The 18,639-nt window shown below is 38.6% G+C and overlaps 1 protein-coding gene across 11 annotated transcripts in view; it reads left to right on the forward strand.

Annotated features, from left to right (window-relative positions):
• Positions 1-17,100, forward strand: part of KATNAL1 (katanin catalytic subunit A1 like 1) — a 53,920-nt gene extending 36,820 nt beyond the window's left edge. For 7 of the 11 annotated variants that reach the window (XM_069601631.1, XM_069601630.1, XM_069601633.1 and 4 more), the window contains 5 exons: positions 2,210-2,368; positions 3,088-3,214; positions 5,353-5,487; positions 11,201-11,327; positions 12,474-17,100. In XM_069601631.1, coding sequence (XP_069457732.1) covers positions 2,210-2,368; positions 3,088-3,214; positions 5,353-5,487; positions 11,201-11,327; positions 12,474-12,672 — 747 coding nt within the window. In that variant the 3' untranslated portion in view covers positions 12,673-17,100. The remainder of the gene's footprint in view (positions 1-2,209; positions 2,369-3,087; positions 3,215-5,352; positions 5,488-11,200; positions 11,328-12,473) is intronic. The other 4 variants (XM_069601638.1, XM_069601641.1, XM_069601639.1 and 1 more) reach the window with 1 other exon arrangement.
• The last annotated feature ends 1,539 nt before the right edge of the window (positions 17,101-18,639 follow it).

Here is an 18,639-nt window from a genome sequence, read left to right on the forward strand (position 1 = left end):
TCACATCCATACTACTGGAAATCCCAGAGCTTTGACTAGACAGACCTTTGTTGGCAAAGTAATGTCTGTGTTTTTAATATGCTGTCTAGCTTGGTCATAATTTTCCTTCTAGGGAGTAAAGCGTCTTTTAATTTCATGGCTGCAATCACCATCTGCAGTGATTTTGGAGCTCAAAAAAATAAAGTCAGCCACTGTTTCCCCATCTATTTGCCATGAAGTGATGGAACCGAATGCCATGATCTTAGTTTTCTGAATGTTGAGCTTTAAGCCAACTTTTTCACTCTCCTCTTTCACTCTCCTCAAGAGGCTGTTTAGTTCTTTTTCACTTTCTGCCATAGGGTGGTGTCATCTGCATATCCAAGGTTATTGATATTTCTCCTGGCAATCTTGATTCCAGCTTGTGCTTGTAATATCTATTTGTTATAGACATCTATCTATTTGTTTTAGATATAGATGTCTATTTGTTACAGATATTACTAATTTAGGGAACATAGTACCATAAATTTCCCCCTTTATAATAACTTTAAAAACAATGTTTAAAAGAAATAATAAGGCCTTCATAAAATAGGTATTTAAAGGGGTTTTAAAACACCTGGAATGGTAGGTGTATCCTCCCTAGCATGACAAGTCCTGTGTCCTAGAACCAGCCTGGGGAGGAATAGTTTCAGGGAGAAGGGAATGAACGGGTATTGGCATCAAAGGTCAGAGGGAGAAGAGAAGCTGTGAGTTAAACAGTGGCCATTGGGTTAGTCAGAGAGGTATCTTTAGTGAAGCAGTGGAGGCAGAAGTCAGATTGTAGCTCATGAAGAAACAATAAGCGTAAAACATTGCTTTAAGAAGCTTGGCCAGGAAGGGAAAGGGAGAGGCAGATAGTCATTAGAGGATCTGTAGGGTCAAGTGAAGGCTTTCATTTTTCAAATAAACAGGAGAGGAGATACAGGAAAGAGAGGAGGCAGTTGACGGAGTAGCGTCACGAGGAGGTGACGTGTTTGAATGCTGTCCTGTATCTGTGAGCTGTGTCTGTGCACAGATGCTGCCGCTGGAGATCATCTGGTTGTGGCCGTGTTAGTGACATTATGAGAACTGAGAGGGCATTAAGAGGACAGTGGAAAGAGAAACAGAGCCTTTTTTGTAGCTGTGCCTGTACCATTAGTTGTCTTTACAGTTTTTGAAATATTAGTCTCACATATAGTTAAAGGTTTCTTGCAAAGCAAAAAAAATTTTTTTATAAAGCTAGTGTTTTCAATCCTACTGATCCCTTGTTGTCCTGGGTATCAAAATTCCATAGCTAGAAGCAGGTTTGGACAGTTTCTGAATTTAGAATTTATGAAACTTTGCTATGCACATAGTTTTCAAAGTTTAACTCCTCCAAAGCTTATTGACAAATGGCTCAGAATTCATCTTAAGATCACCAACTATTATGCCAAAAAAATGTAGTGTTAAGTATATATCTGAACTCTCATTGAAAGTGTTAGAAGAAAATGGTAAGTATTTAAAAATCTTCCAGTCTGAAGATTAGTGTTCTTGGATAATTTGTATTCCTTGATTTATTTTTATAGAATATTTGTTTAATTGCCCTCAAAGGTGAGAAATAACTAATATTTAGATTTTAGTCTATGTTATATTTGGCTTTTTCATTACTAACAGTGTTTTATATAAACTATTAACTGTCCAGCACAGTTAAAGTGCTGGCTAATTTGATTGTTTAAATCACCACTAGATTTTAGCTACCTTATAAGCTGATAAATGGATCTATATTTCTGACTGAAAGTATATATTGTGTGTTGTGGAAGATAGGTTTTGTGCGTAAGGAGGGCAGGGGATATATACTTCTGCTCCATGTGGTAGAAAATGTCATCTGTTTTCATTGCTTAAACAGAGCAGTTAGTCCTAAGCTGTGCCCAAGACCATCCATGTTTGTCTTCTGCCAGGGCCTCTCCAGATGTCCCAGGCAATTCCTTGTTGTCTGAGCCCATTGTTAGCCCAGCTCTGAGTACCTCTGATACCTTTGAGACATTCTGTGAAGCGATTCATCATTTCAGTTTTTTCTGTCTATAAAATGAAACATGTCAAATGCACCATGATTTTACAGTGACAGTTGAACTTCTCTTTTTATGGGAAAAGTTTCATGTACATTATTAGCTGATGATATTTTATAAGAAAGTATTTCAATCCGATAAATCACTTAGTACATCCTTTGGAATTCCAGGGAGTGCTGATGGTTGGGCCCCCGGGCACTGGGAAGACCATGCTGGCTAAAGCTGTGGCCACTGAGTGCGGCACGACCTTCTTCAACGTCTCCTCCTCCACGCTGACGTCGAAATATAGAGGCGAGTCTGAGAAGCTGGTTCGTCTGTTGTTTGAAATGGTGAGTGATGATGTGTTTGGATTTCAGGGTCCTGTTTGTATAGGCACATGGTATCCCTGTTACCTAGATCCATTCACCTAGGTGTCTTTTTAAAAAAGGTCAAGTGTCGTCGTTTCAGAGTTCTCGACACTGGTAAGACATGGGGTGGTGAGTTTTGTGGACTGGCTCATGTGTCTTCAGCTTGCATTCCTCCCTGAGGTTGAAGCTCTGTGGCATCCCATCCAGGCAGGGTAGAAGAGACTTGGGAAATGTATGTAGTTTGCAGGATATTTCTGGCTCTCTAATGAGCTGATTAAGCAGAAGTATATTTTAATATATATTTTGAAAACCAATTAGGAATTGATCTGTCATTAAAGTTTGTTCCTTTTTCATAAACATTTGCAATAGTTACTTAGAAATGTATATTTGAGGATACATTGATGATTTATCTTTAGGAGCGTTTTGTATTATGGAAATTTTCAAACACAGAAGTAGAGAGATAGGACCATGAATCCTCGTGTATCTGTCACCTGACTTTACCAACCGTATAACTTATCTTTTATTTTTAGGATTTTCCTTTTTTTGATATGATTAACATATCAGTAACCAAAGAGTGGCATTAAAGCAGTGAGAAATTTCTGCTCTTTTTTACTGTTGTTTTAGATGGAGGAAAATGGCATTTTAGAAATTCAGTTAATTTTATGAGATCATTAAATGATCTTTCAAATATTTTCACAAAGGCTAGGTTTTATGCCCCGACCACAATCTTCATCGATGAGATAGATTCTATCTGCAGTCGAAGAGGAACCTCTGATGAACATGAGGCAAGTCGCAGAGTCAAGTCTGAGCTGCTCATTCAGATGGATGGTAATTAATACTTAATTAATGCCTCAAAACTATTCTAGTTCCTTTTTGAATTTTGTCTAGATTGATCTTTTGGAAATTCTCAGTGAATGGACCAGAAGACCGCTGGAGTTTATTTGTTCATCCACCCAATTGTTCGTTTCTTCATGCACTCAGGAGGCATCTGCTGCATACTTGTGCTGTTTCAGGTTCTGAGGTTACAAAGAAAAGGAATGTCATGGCCTTCAAGGGGCTTACTGTTCAGAGATGTGGTCCAGGGTCCCAGAGGTCTTTAAAACTCCTAAAAGGTGTGCAAATGCTGAACTATTTTCATAGTAATATCAAGATGTTACTTACTTTTTTCACTCTCATTCTTCTGTAAGTTAAACAGTGGAGACTTTCAGAGGGTATAAGACATGTAGAATATCACAGTAGGTGAAAGGCTGAAGCAGATATGAGAATCCACCTCTTCTCTGTTAAGTCATACATTAGAGATTTGCAGAAATGCAAAAAAAAAAAAAAAAAAAGCCAGCCTTCTTACTAATTTTTTTTGGTTTTAAAAAAGTTATTTTTCATAAAATGTGTTATGTTAATAAATAATGTATTTTTATTGTTAAAATGAATTCATATTTTTTAAGTCTCAGTATTAGTTTTTAATAATAAGTGTTGAATATTGATTGATATACTCCACGCACACAAAAACTCTTTGAAGCTCAGTAATCTTCAAAGGTGTAAAAAGGATTCTGGGGCCAAAAAGTTTGAGAACCACTGTTATAGCTGAGAAGCAGGCACTTCATAGATAATTATAATGTATCGCTAGTACTGTAGTAGAACTAAACTCTGAGTGTAGTGAAAACACAGTAGGAGGGGTACCACCCGGATGAAGGGAGTCACAGAAGGGAATAGCCAAGGGGCTTTGAAGTATTGGCAGAAGTTATTCAGATTAAGAAGGAAAGGCTTTGGGGAGCAATTGGAGGAAGAGAGTAATGGGCCCAGAGCTACTGTTTAGAGATATGTGACTCTGATTGCCAGGCACTGTAAGAGGTATAAAATGATTCAGTACTAGGAGACCCTTCCCTCAGTGAGTTTACCATTTTTGTGTCTGTTGAAGTATAAAAGAAAGGAATGTCTGTGTTGTACTTTTTTGCAAGGAGGGATATGGAGCAAAATACGCAAAACATTTAAAAACATCACCAAATACAAATTTGGTAGCTGAATTTTATTGCTGGGTATTTGTGACCATTAGTTGGACAGCTTAACTCTTTATAATAATGATTGAAATAAGAGTTTAGTAATTTATTAAGGAAATACCATTGAATTAAGTTTTTTTTTTTTTTGCATAAACCAGCTGTTCAGTAACTATTTTTTATTTTATTTTATTTTTTGGTATAATATTTATTTATTTATTTTTATTTTTAAAATTTTAATATCTTTAATTCTTACATGTGTTTTTTAATCTACTACTTTGTTATATCAGACTCAAAATTTTCATATCAATAAAGTTTGTGAGTTTTTGATAATTTTTTTTGTTTATTATTTATTTTCCAGAGTTTCCATTCTGTAAACCTCGTTTTTTGTTCTAAAATTTTAATTCTGAGAAGATAGACCCTGTGCACATATATTTGGTTTTGTGTAAAAAGAAATGGTTATTTTCAGTAACAATTGATTATTACAGTCATTCTTAAATTTCTTATTTTTTCTCAGTCACTTATATATTAGAAGGCCAAAATTATTGCAGTATAATGTCTCTCAAAATTATGATTGCGTGCTAGTATTAAATAAATGTGAACCCTATTCTGTTCTCCTTTTTGAGAAAAACAGTAATAACTAAAAAATTCATGATTTAAAAAAAATAAAGTGGTAAAACAGCATAATCTCCCTTGCCTCCTCTTTGCAGAGGAAAAACACACAAAAAAGATTACAGAAAAAAATTAGGTTTTCTTATCAGATTAGACTTCTGCGATAGACTATGGGAATTCTTCTACCTCTTTGTCTTCTCTGTGGATCTGTCTGGTTTCTGACACCACACAGGTGAGAAGGACCACATCATGTTTGTCACTGAGCCTCCCACCAAGCCTATAGCTGATGCTTAGAAGTATTGGTTGAATGGCAGAATAAGGGACTGTAAGAAAAATGCTCTTCTTTACCCTTGTTGTCCAAAGGAGTCGGAGGGGCTTTGGAGAATGATGATCCTTCCAAAATGGTCATGGTATTGGCTGCCACTAATTTCCCATGGGACATTGATGAAGCATTGCGGAGGAGATTAGAAAAAAGAATATATATACCTCTGCCAACAGGTATGATGCCTTCCTTTTCTTCTATTTTGATCTTTCTTTTACTCCGTGTTACCTTTCTCTGTTTCTCTAAGTCCTCATTCTTTTGGCATTCTGCTTATAGAAGTTTATAAATAACCAATTTGCTATTTTGGAGACAGAGGCTACAGTGAAGTTTCTTACATTCAGGGTGGTGGTGTTTTTTTCCCCCATGGAACATGCGTTATTTTATTTAACACTAATACAACCCTGTTAGGTAGGGAGTGTTGATCTCACTTCACAGCTGACCAGTGTTCCCGAGGTCCCAGACACAGGTGTAATAGCTGGTATTTGTGTGCTTATATTGTGCTCTCTGCTGTCTGAGCTCCTCGATGTACTTACCTAGTACTCCTGTGTGAGAGAAAATATATAGTTAGAAAGATAATTGGTGACAGAAATTTTATAAACTGCTGAGGAAAGCTTAGCTTGTGGGGAAAGATATGAGTTGATGGTACAAAGGCATAGATTCAGCTTTCTTTGAAATATTGGAGAACTTAGAGCTGGTTGACTGTTGAGATTTTTTTTCCTAAACTTATTTTCCTGTATGAAAAGGTTATGTCCATCGTGGGTAATGGCTTGTAGGTGCTTCTCTTTGCTCACTACTAGTCTGAACATGTGTACCTCGTGACTATAGGACTGGAGAAATTGCTTTCTCCTCAAGGCTCCCAAACGAAGACTCATAATCAGAACTCCACTATTTCTGACTTCTTCCATCCGTGTTAATTAATTTCACAGGTGTTTGTTTAGCTCTTTGCTATTTGAAGGACATTTATTATTAGGGATTACTAGGTATTGTGTCAGTATAAAGATGTGTGACCCTTGTCCTCAGAGTGTTCCTGTATGGTTGGAAGGGAGCCATACACCTACCCAGTTTAACTGCAGTGAAACCAGGGAGCTCGTGATACTGGGGTTGCACAGTCTTTTGGGGTGGAAATGAAGAATAGTAAATTCTGACCGAGGTACCTGAGGGGAGAGGAAGTTGCATTTTTCACTGAATTTCCATAGAGAAGGATGGAAACAGAGGCATGGCTGCTTGAAAATGAGTAGACAGCTATTGTGGGATAATCTGGTGGGATAGAAGGGTGTGGAATCTGATGGGTAAAGGGCGTGGAAGAGACAGAACCATAAAGAAATGTGGGAAGACAACAGGCCTGAAAGATCGGTTCAGAAATCTAGAGTAAAAGGAATGGAAAGAAAAGTAGATTTAGAAAGTTAAAAAAATTGAAGGACATTTTATGAACAAAATCTATGACATGAAAAGACGTTTTTAGTTGGAAAAGGCAAGAAGTACAGGAATGAAAATAGATAAAACAAGAAAAGCCACCCAAAAAGGCATATTGTAAGTTATGTAATTTACATAAAGAAATATGCAAATTTCTTTAAGATTGAGAGGCAATTAGAACTTGATGGCAAGGAAAGGCAGTGGATGGGTTACTCTTGCCATTGCAAACAGTCTTGTTTTGCTCACAGTGTGTGGATCAGGAATTTGGATAGGGCACCGCAGGGATGCTGTGTATGTGTCCCCTCATGTCTGGGGTCACAGCTGGAAGGTCAGCAGAGGAGGTGACTCCATGTTGGAGCCTGACTTATCTGGAATGTCTCCACCTGGGGCGGAGGCCTGGAGCCTCAGGTGGAGCACTTCTGTGTGTTACTCGGGGTTATTCCACGTGGCCTGGGCTTGTTCAGGCATGGTGGCCTCAGCTGATCACATTTCATACAGGGTAGCTCAGGGCCCCAGGTGTGATTGTTCCACTGGAAAAGGTAGACAGTGCAGTTTTTTTTGAGCTGGCCGTGGAGGTCAGGTAGTGTCACCTCTTGGTACCCTGGGTAGAAGCGTTTACAAGCCCACCCATTTTCAAGTGGAGGGGAGTGAGACCACCAGTGGGTGGGGATGGACACCACATTGTAGAAGTGCATGTGGGTGAGAGGCTGTCACACCATCTTGGTGACTACAGTCTGGCGTGGCCAACAGAAGGAGGAAGTCAGGTCACAGGCTTGGGTGGAGCTTGGCCACTCACTGAATACTTGATGCATTTGAATGCCGGCAGCAACTCCTGCCGGCCTGACAACCGCCTTTCTCCAGCACCTTCATTTAGTTGTGCTTTGCTTTTAGACTCACCACCCTAAACCACCAGGGCATCAGAGTCTCTTAGACTCCAAATGATTCGGATTTCCTGTCACATCAGGGTTAGAGCACTTCTTTTAAGCTCCCTTCTCAATACCTGTCTTTCTTTTTCGTGTCTGTTTGCATTTCTTAGTATTCTGTTGCACTTTTCTACTTACATTTTTTTCCACACGTGCTTCTTCCTACCTTCATGTCATGGTTTACAGTGCTCTCATTTCCCAGGATGTTTTCTCTCTTCCTTTCTATTTAAACTTTATTGGTTTTTCTGAGTCAATGCAAACACACCAGTTCTTTGAGGTCTTCTTTGCCCTGGCCCCTCTCCCTGGTGGGCTCCACTCCCTCGGCCATTTCCTCTGTGTTGTCCGTCTCCCAGTTGGTCCTTAATAGAAGGGCTCTGGCTTTCTTTGTCTCCCTCTAGTCCTGTTTGTTGATTGGCTGGGGGTGGTGGGACAATGACCACTTGCTGCGTGCTGTCTGTGAGCTGCGTTTTTCAGGTATTAGCTCATGGCGCGAGGCTTGTGAGGTCGCTTCTCTTCTCACCTTTCCTCGTCAGCGCCTGAAGCCCTGAGGGTTAGGTGTCCTCCCAGGGCAGCAGAGCTGGATGTGTGCCCGGCCCTGGAGCACATGCTGGTTACCCGCCCTGCTGGACGGCCTCGGATACTCGAGAAGAATTGTTACTACAAGTGTGTGATCCATCTGACAGTGTTTATTTAAATTTCAAATGTGTACTAACTTGGTCATGTAGCGTTGACAGTTCTTTATACTATTGTTACCACATTAACCCCTCATTAAATCCTTTTACAGTGTTATTAAGTATCATAAATTGGGTTTTATAGAGATGATAAGTCCTACTTAGACTCTTCTAACAAATCACGGATAGAACCAGTGTCAGAAGTCACTTTCCCCGCGCCATGGTCGCTGGGGGAGAGGAGCATGCTGCCTGCTGAGCTTCAGGCCCTCATGTAGGAGCAGGCTTAGGCCCCAGAGTTCCTTGAAGTTGGCTGTTGGGAGTTTTATTTCTGTGGAAGAACACGTTAGGTTAAACTCAGTGTTTTAAGTTCTTAGCTCAGGCCACAGTAAAACATTCTGGTTTACAAACACAGTGATGTTCTAGTACTGGGACTAAAAGAGCAAAGTGATGTTCATTCACTAACATCCACCTGCTGCATGTGGAGTGCTACCAACTGCATTGGAGCCTAGAGTTTCAACCTAAGAGTTTAGCGGGGACACAGCTCAGCCCATAATATCCATTATGTGGTCATACCACAATTCCCCATCATGGTATTTGATGGATGTTAATGCTTATTTCCAGGTTTAGGCTGCTGTGCTGCTCTGAACGTTCTTCTGTATGCTGTAGTGGTGCCAGTGCCTAAGTTTCCTTATGCCATGATGGAGCATTCCATCCTAGGAGCGAATTGCTGGGTCGTGTAACATAGATGAAACATCAGACAGATAAATCCAGTCTGTCTTCCAAAGTGGTTGCTCTATGTACGCTCCTCCCAGCAGCATGTGAGAGCTCCCATAGTGTACATTTCTCCATTGCCTAGTCTTGTCAGACTTCTAAATGTGTACCAGTGCTTATTGTGGTTTACTTTGTCTTTCCTTTACTGTTAAGGAACTTGAACATCTTTTCCTTTATTGATTGGCCATTTGGATTTTGTGATACATGTGTTCAAGTTTTTTGCCCATTTTTCTATTAGGTGGTCCGACTTTTTATTACTGATTTGTAGGAATTCTTTAACTATTTTAGATATAAGTTTTTTGTTTAGTCTGTTGTAAGTATTTCTCAAACTCTGTAGATTGTGTGTTTTCACCGAGTTTATAAGCCATGTCTTTTGATAAACAGGAGTTCCTGATTTTAATATGGTCAGTTTATTAGTCTTTTTGTTTGTAATCGATTTCTTTTATGTCTTATGAATACTTACTCTGAGGTCATTAGGATAGATTCCTGCTTTATCTTCTGAAATGCTTATGAATTTGCATCTTATATTTAGATCAGTAATACATCTGGCACTGATTTTTATGTATGGTGAGGTATGACCCAATTTCATTTTTTCCTTCTGTGAATAGTCATTTCTGGTGTCATTTATTGAGAAGACTCCTTTTTCTCCCACTGCCTGAATCAGGTGTCCACACTGTATGCCCTGCTCTGCTTCTGGGCTTCCTGGTCTCTATCCTGAATCTGCTCGTCTGCCTCTGCAGGAGTGTTACAGAGATTTGAATCTTATTCCTCTGTAGTAGAGCAGTTCCTCCCACCTTGCCTTTTTTCTTCCAGAGTGTCTTGGTTATTCTTGTTTCTTTCCATTAACATTTTCATATCTATCTGCCTGTCAGGTTCAAATGTACCTGATGGAATGTTTTATTTGAATGCCTTAACTCTGTAAGATCATCTGCGGGAGAATTGTCAGTGTCGTGAAAGACATCACAAACAGAACAACACTGGGGAACTGTTTTAGACTGAAGAAAACTAAGGAGACAATAACTTAATGCCATCTGTAATTTAGGTCTTTAAGAAAGGAATGAAAGCCTGGGACAAATGTGGACATTTCAGTCTGGATTGTGTATTAGATAATCCTCACCGTGCCAGTGTTAAATTTCCTGCTTAGTGAGATGGTTGTATGGATACCTTTGTTCCTAGGAGACACTGCTGAGTAATTTAAGGCACAGTGTTGTGATGCCTCTAGCTCCTCACAGCTGATAAGGTAGGGGATTCAAGGAGAAGGCAAGGGGGTGATAACTGGGTGACAACTGGGGGATCTAAAGAAAGGTAGATGGCGTTCACTGATTCTGTTTTTACTTGAAAATTTTAAATTTTCAAAATAAAAATTGAGAGAACTAAATTTCATTTTACCTATTAGAAGATAATAGAGAGGCACATCTGAACTAATTTTGCATCATTTTAGTGTACTGTATTAAGCAGATTTGCCACAAAAACTGGTGGTAAAACAGCAAGATTGGTTATATTAAAAAGTCTGTAGTTTGTTTCGGCTTACTTCATACACATTTTCAGTCACATTGGAACAACGAATGTCTGTGAGCTGGCTCTCCATTAAAAAAATATATATTAATAAGCGTTTCGTGCCAATTGCTGATTTCTAGGAAAATAAAACTAGATTAAAAAAAAATACCGATTAGAGTTCTAGAAAGCTTTTCCTGTGTCATACTAGAAGATGAGCAGAGTAACTCAGGAATTATACTCCATGCACTCTAATTTCATAAAACTAGGCTAAATAAATTTTTGTTTTTACAAAAGCATTTCTGGTGCTAGAATGCTAATGTTTTTTATTTTTCATAAAGGATCTCAGACCCTTTGTTCTCATGGCAAGTGTCTTCACAATCTTTTAGGAAAACTCCGAGGTTTGTTTCAGTTATTAGTCATTGCAGCTAAGGCCCACAGGAAGTTATATGATTCCACGAGTCATGGGGTAATTCAGTAATTATCTGTGGACTCAGAGTTATTTCCTCTTCTTTACATTAGACTCTGCTTCTTTTCCTGAATGTTAGTAGATGATTTCGTAACAAAATGGTTTGTAAAGTAAAATATCTAACAATAGCAAAAAAATCTTTTAACAGCAAAAGGAAGAACTGAGCTTCTGAAAATCAATCTTCGTGAAGTTGAGCTGGATCCAGATATTCAACTGGAAGATATAGCAGAGAAGATTGAGGGGTACTCTGGTGCTGATATAACTAACGTTTGCAGGTATTTTTTTTCTTTAATGATCTGTGACCTTTTTGTATTGGTGTTTTCTGTGAAACTTCACTGGTCATTGTTAGATGAATAGTTACATAACAATATGTTCAACTTGTATAGCCTTTGATTTTTAGGAAATTGTTTTGCCTAACTTGGTAATAATAACTTCGACAACCTGAGATTATTTAGCCCTAAATTGGAGCCTCGATACATCAACATAAAATAATATCATTTAGTTTGAGTTGGCATTATTTTACTACACACAGATGAAGAAAAGTGATCAATTTAATATATATATATGTAAATATCCCTTTCAGTTTAGTAACATAACTTTTAGACAGTTCACATCACTCAAGAGGATTTTTTTTAGTACTTTGCTGACAGCAGTTAAATTGACATCAGTAAAAACTGTGATACCTATGTTATTCATTTTTTCTACGGTTACTTTTCTGTGTGCATCTAAGTTTAGTGGCACTCAGTAAGCTCATAATAGCTTCTACTATTACTATAGTAAAATGTATAAAAATGTGAACTTTCAATTGGCTTGGCTGCCTGTTAGCTATCTTGTGAGCAGTCATTGTCTGCTTAACCTGCATAATTATTTACAAGTGATCAAATAGAGTTGAAAATAGGATCTGGAGAAGCCAGATTTTACTTCTTCACTTGCCCACAAATACTCCCTGTGGGGAACTCCATATCTACTGTGTGTACATATATTCATGCTCGAGGGAGAAAGGTTCTTGACTTTTCTTCCTCTGCTTAGATTATAGACAAACTGGCATAAGATTTAAGTTATCCTAACGTTAGCCTTATATTTATTTCCAGGTCTGCAATTCAGTATTTCATAATTCCCCTTCAGTTTCCTAGAGTTTTGGGCTGTCTGTCAAGAGCAAGTGAGGGAAAAGAAAATTCAGCACCATCTGAGCCCAACCTAGACTTGTAGGATTCACCAGCAGTCCCTTTTATGGTTAAGTCCTTAGCATCCTGTCTTCACCTTTCCTGAACCCTCAGAATGTCTCTGAAGTGGAAAATTCTGAGTGGCATTGTAAAAACATGTAAAAATGATCTTTTGAATGTATTCCGTTAACTTTATCATAATTGATGTGTCTGAAACATTCACAGCAGTAAATTCTCATGATCCTGGTCTGTTTTTAGGGATGCATCCTTAATGGCCATGAGACGGAGAATCAATGGTCTCAGCCCAGAAGAGATCCGTGCCCTCTCTAAAGAGGAGCTTCAGATGCCCGTGACCAGAGGAGACTTTGAGCTCGCTCTTAGGAAAATCGCAAAGTCTGTCTCTGCAGCAGACTTAGAGAAATACGAAAAGTGGATGGCAGAATTTGGATCTGCTTGAATTTTTGTCAGCTCTTTCATTTCTGGTATTTTTGTCTATAAAATGTTAAGAAATTCCAGCAATTTTTTTTTTTAAACAGGTTTAGAACTTTTCAAAGGAAAACAATTTAAAACCACAAAGAGTACACATGTAGTTGAGAAATAAGAAAAGCCTACTTAGAGAGCCTGACATTCACGTATCCATGCTTTACTATTGCACACCCGCACCAGAGTATGGAGGGCTGAAGAAAGTGACCCATGTGCTGTTATAGAAACTTGTTTGCAGAACATCTAGAAGAAACTCTGTTTCTGACTTTGCATTTTTTTTCCCTCTTCTTTGCTCTGAGCATGAAGGACCTGTTTCTGTTGACTTTTAGCATCAAAACTGGGTTTGTGTCAGATCTGTTCCTTGTTGTGAAGAGTGATAGTTTTGGAATAAATAGTGAATCTGCTAGTTAAACCTTCAGCATTCAGCCACTACTGTTAGAGGCCGTTACACCGTTTGAATGTTTACCTTCCCTTCCCTCACCATTTCCTCTACTAGCTATTTAATCACTTATTGAGCTTTGTGGGGGTGTATAGCTTCATGCTTTGTGGGTTTTGAATCATCTTGCCAGGTGGCTCCTCTGGTCTGGAGTATTTTTGCTGGCAGTACTTCATATTGGAAGGGCAGGAAAAGTATCATGTTTGCATAAGACCTTCCTCTTCGTTCTAGACTTCTGAGTCTGTTTTCACTCTTCTTTCAATAAGTTCAACAGATCAACCCTTGCTCTAACATTGTGTTTTGCTGAATTTGCCTTTCGTATTCTAAATAAATGCTTTGGTATTCTAAACAAGTCCACTCTCTTGTGGCTAATGCAAAACAAAGCAAACTCTTTATGGTTTTCTGGACAGCTTGTTTATTAACAAAACAGCATCATGCGTAATGAATGATGTTCAGTTGAATATTTAGAAACCAGTCCTTGTCTAGGTTGAGTGCCTGTATGCACACTAAGGTTAGGTTAGGAATCAGCCTTGCTCATTCACTTCAGCAGGAATTAGACAAGAAGGAGGCCAGAAAAAGAGAGGCTGTGTATCTAGTTTTGAGTAGCCGAATGTTATTTTAAAAAATTGCATTATTTTGACTGGGCAACCTATGCTTTGATAGTCAAGCTTTAAAAAAGTTTGTATTGGATGGTATCCTAAATTTTCAATTTTAGACAGTAGCTAATAGTTTAGCTAAAAATAATATAGCTTTTTTGATAGTTGAAGATAACTTAGCAACTTTCTTAGGAGCTTTTCCCCTACTAAGAACTATGTAATTTTTAGATAAGTCTGACTCTGACCTGCAGTATTCATCTGATGCTCTAAATCACCCTCCCCCTTTCCTCTGAGGCATAGATTAGAAGAGTTAAAATCATGAGATATCATGATTTTATTTTAATTGAATTAGTTCATCTTAATTCTTTTTATTCATGAACTTTTAAAATGAAGAAATAATCCCACTAACATAATCTTGCAGACTATTGCCAGCCAGTAGCTTATTTTTTTTCATGAAGTCCTAGGGGTCATCATTAAAACCTTAGTGTTTTGATTGCCAAAGTTTTGTATATGTTAGTTGACTAGTTAGACCATATTTCTAGATTTTATGTTATTTGTCTTGGTTTCTGTTTCAATTTTTCCTGACTTCTTCATGCATAATAACATGGTAATTGTGGTTTTTTAAAAAACTGTCAGTTGATTAGTTCCTGGGAGCTTGTCTTCACTGTGTTCTGTCAGTCGTGTGTGCTTTTTCACTTCCCTGGTTTCTCTGTCAGAGGATGGTGAAAGCTTTGTATGTCTTAACCCCTTAAAGGATCCTGGCTCTAGCTAAGGAAAATGAAAGGCACCGTAACCTGCGTGTGCTTTGGAGAGATAATATATAAAAGTTTTTCTCTCTTCAAATTTGCTTTAAAATTAGAACTGGAATCCATTTGCTTGAACAATACAGCTATTATAGACCTGGCTGTTTACAAGAACCATTTTTGCCATTTCCCAAGCTACATGTTTATTGTGAACATGTACACATGTAATTATGGAGAACCTGTAAACCTGTTACATGTTTACTGCAAACATTTTGCTTGCATAATTCCTTCGTTTTTAAAAGGAAATTAATATTCATGAAATGTGCCAGACAAATGGCTGAAACCTTCTATAAATCCAAGTAGAAAGTAGACGTTGGCGTCCCAGGTTTTGTCTTCTAGTGAGCAGCATCGTGAGCATTCCAGAATGACCAGATACATGCTGGGCTTGGACCTCTGCCTCCAGAAATGCCAGGACAGCTTGGAAGAAGTAGCATGCTATGTTCCAGCTGCCTGTGGGGGCTTTGTTTGGGCTCTGGAGATTGTACTTTTTATGATGTGATATTTGACTGTCAAAAAGTAGGCTGAAATCACTAATTATTCAAAAAAATGAGCAAGTGTCTGGTGAATCTACTGTAAACAAACATATAGCTGCTACACCAGGAAAAATACACCGCCCAGATTTTCAATATAATTGTCACTTTTCCACTTTGCTATGTGTAGGCTGACTCTTTGAAACATGACATTATTGATGCTGTAGGTTTTGAACAGCTTGAGTTTGTTTGAATTCCTTTCTGGGAGGTTTCTGTATACGCTGCTGGATCCATGATGAGAATCATAGATCAGCTGACACTGCTCTGTTTTTACTCTCCTGACCCCGAAGGACTTTGAGGTCCAGTGAAGGACGAGGCAGGCATTGCTTGTCCTGTGGGATTTGGCTCCTTCCGGGTTGTTTTGATCATTGAGTCTTGGCATAATAGATTCCCACACTTCGTTTCTCTTGCGAGTTAGTAAGTCACCTTAGGGTATTTCCTGTGTGATAGGCATAGAATGCTAAGGGTAATTGCTGGCCTTTTCCAAGAAAGGGCCACTTAAACCACATAAGGAAGCAATGGTAATCATTCTTTTAACATTCGTTTTGTATCTTCTGTTCCATAACTGTTTTGATTGTATAGATTTGTTTATATACTATATATACTACTTACTTTGTGATGTACATAATATTTATGTGAATTTAAAAATCTGTCACAATAGAAAAGGCTAGGAATTACAGTTGGAAGGCATATTGGAGGAATTCAGATATTTAAACCCCAAATGTTTTAGTCTCATTGCTGCTAACTTTTTTTTCAGAAAAAGCTAAAACCATATTATAATTACTGTGTTTACTTATTTATACTTTTAAATTAGGCTTTTTATACTTATTTATTTAATTTTTTAGGACATTTGCTTTTAATGTTGTTTTCTCTTGTGGAAACGATATGAATATTTAAAAAATAAAGCCCCTAAGTAACACTTATGTTTTTAAACATTCACAAATTGACAATAATTCTTTGCATTTTTATTAGTTTTTTTTTTTTGCTTTGAATAACTCTTTAACTTTAGGGATATTTCTAAATTTTCAGTTGACTTGTTAATAAAAACAGGGAAAATATGAAGGTAATGTCATCAGATTTAGTTTTTTTATTTTACCTTTCTCATTTCTTGATTGATTTTATTTTATATATATAAAAGTAACCTAGATTCTGCTTTGTACCAGCAGTGTGTACGTTTCTGTACGTTTATGGAAATTTGGCATAACAAATAGGGAATTAATATGGAGGTTTTCCTCCTATGAAAGGACTCTGATTTTATGTTCAAAATTATAAAACACACTTTTGTTCTGCAAGCTCTAAAATGACTAAATATTGCCCTGTGGAAAACCTGAGTCTTTGCACATGTCATTTCCGGAGTCTACCTCAGTTCAGCAAACTTAGTTTCACGTGGGAATGAACTGAACCATGTTGAAATTCAGTTCATCATCTAGGCAGATTTGTTTCTTGAATTGCTTCCTTCTCTCTCCTCTCTCACTCCTTTTTTTTTTTTTTTTTTAACACTGAAAGTTTAATTGAAGATGCTAGTGGTTCTTCCTCTGGCAAAGCCACACCCTCCAGGTGAAGCCTCTGCGAATGTCTACATTAGTCTTCCCACCTCTGTCACGGCGGCTTCACCACCTGTGCTTCATTCAAGGAGAAGTTTCAGACACAATGCACTTTCTCAATAGCTTCATAAATACACACTGTTGTGGCAAGGACCTAACCCTTCCTGTACAAGGACCTGAGTGCTTCGTGACGACACACGGAGGTGGGCACGTGACACGTCCATTCACACAGCAGCAACTGATGCCCTCGGTTAACGCTGTGTGGACACAGCGTCCAGTAAGGTCACTCTGCGCTGTGACCGTTGGTGTTCTGTTAAGATTTTCATTTCAGTGTCTGTGTCCCAGTGTTTTGAACCTAACTTAAAAAGATGTTTCCAAATTGTATTTATTAGATGTGCTTTTCCTTACATTTTGTGTGGCCACGTCGCTAGTTTCACGAGCTGAGCTGTGTCTGTGCCTCGAGTGTAATTTGGTAATAAATTTCTAGAGTGTGGCTTGTCTGTGTTTTCTTTGTGGTTCGTGTTTGATCTACAGTCTCTAGTCCACTTTTTGCCACCAGTGGGAATAACAAATCCCTCGCAACAAGGGATGACTTTTTCCAGAGTTTTAGTTCTGATAAAATCACATATTGTAAACCCGTTATTTTGTGTTTGCCATGCATTATGCTAATAACTTCAGGCTTGATACAGGTAAGATAAGAATGGCTTTTCAGTTGATTCTGTTTTAACAACTACATTTGTCTTCCTTGAGTAGGACCATTTTGCAAAGTGGGTGTTCCATAAGGTGAATTTTCTGGGTGTCTATGTCTTATTTTATGAATCCTCCAAAACTATTTTTTTTTAAATTCACATGCTTTATTTTTTGAGCAGTTTTATGTTTACAGAAAAATTAAGCTTGTGTGTCAGTAGAGTTCTCATACACTTCTTCCATCCTCACCTCACCCCGCCATTTCCCCTTTTATCAGTATCTTCACTTCAGTGTGATTGACTTGTTTTAGTTGGGTCAATATTGATTATTACTAAAGTTCACAGTTTACATTTCACTTCACCAGGTTTGACGAAAGCATCATGTTGTAAACCCACCATTACAGTGTCACACGGATAGTGTCACTGACCCCAAACCCTCACCTTTACCCCTTCTCTTCACCCCTGCAGCCAGTGGTCTTTCTGCTGCGTCCGCAGCTTGCCTTTCCCAGGAGGCCGCATAGCTGCAGCCGCACAGCACGCGCCCGCTTCAGAGACAGGCTTCTCTCGCTTAGCCGTATGCATTTAAGATTCCTCCTCGGCTTTTTGTGGCTGATGGTTCATTTCTCTTCATCAGGGAATAATATTCCATTACGTGGATGTGCCAGTCTGGTCACCCATCACCCACTGAAAGGACATCTTGGTTGCTCCCAGCCTTCAACATTCATGAACAAAACTGCTGTCAGCATTTCTGCTCAGCGTTTTGTGTGGACGTAAGTTTTCGGCTCATTTGAGTACATACTTGAGAGGACAGTTGCTGGAGTGTGTGGTTAAATTATGTTCAGTTTTGTCAGAAACCGCCAGGCTGCCTTTCCAGGTGACTGCACCACTCGCATCCCCAGCAGCCGTGAGTGAGGGTCCCTGTGGCTTGGCATCCTCATGGGCATTTGGTGGTGTTGAGGTTCTCGTTGTGCCATGCTAACAGGGGTCTCCTGGGTTCTCAGTGCTGTTTCGATTTTGAATTCTCTAGTGACATAAGGTCAAACATCTTTTCATAATGCTTATCTATTTTTAATTGGCTTTTATTAAAAGCTTTCTAAAAGATGTCACACTTGTTCTCTGACTTTGTAGAACAGAGAATTTGAACATCACCTTCTCTTTGTGATTCAGAGTTTTCCTTGTGATGTGTCCCCACTCAGCAGCCAGTGGAGGGGCGAGCAAGCTTTTCTGCCTGTCACTCCGTGGTCTTTGAGTTGTGGCATTTGCTTTCATAGCATTTTTACTCTCTTGTTATCAGGCTGTCAACCTTTATTTCTCTTCCAGTTTCCGACCTGCAGTCTTTCAATGAA

The sequence above is a fragment of the Ovis canadensis genome, chromosome 10, assembly GCF_042477335.2.
Source record: "Ovis canadensis isolate MfBH-ARS-UI-01 breed Bighorn chromosome 10, ARS-UI_OviCan_v2, whole genome shotgun sequence".
Lineage (NCBI taxonomy): Eukaryota > Metazoa > Chordata > Mammalia > Artiodactyla > Bovidae > Ovis > Ovis canadensis.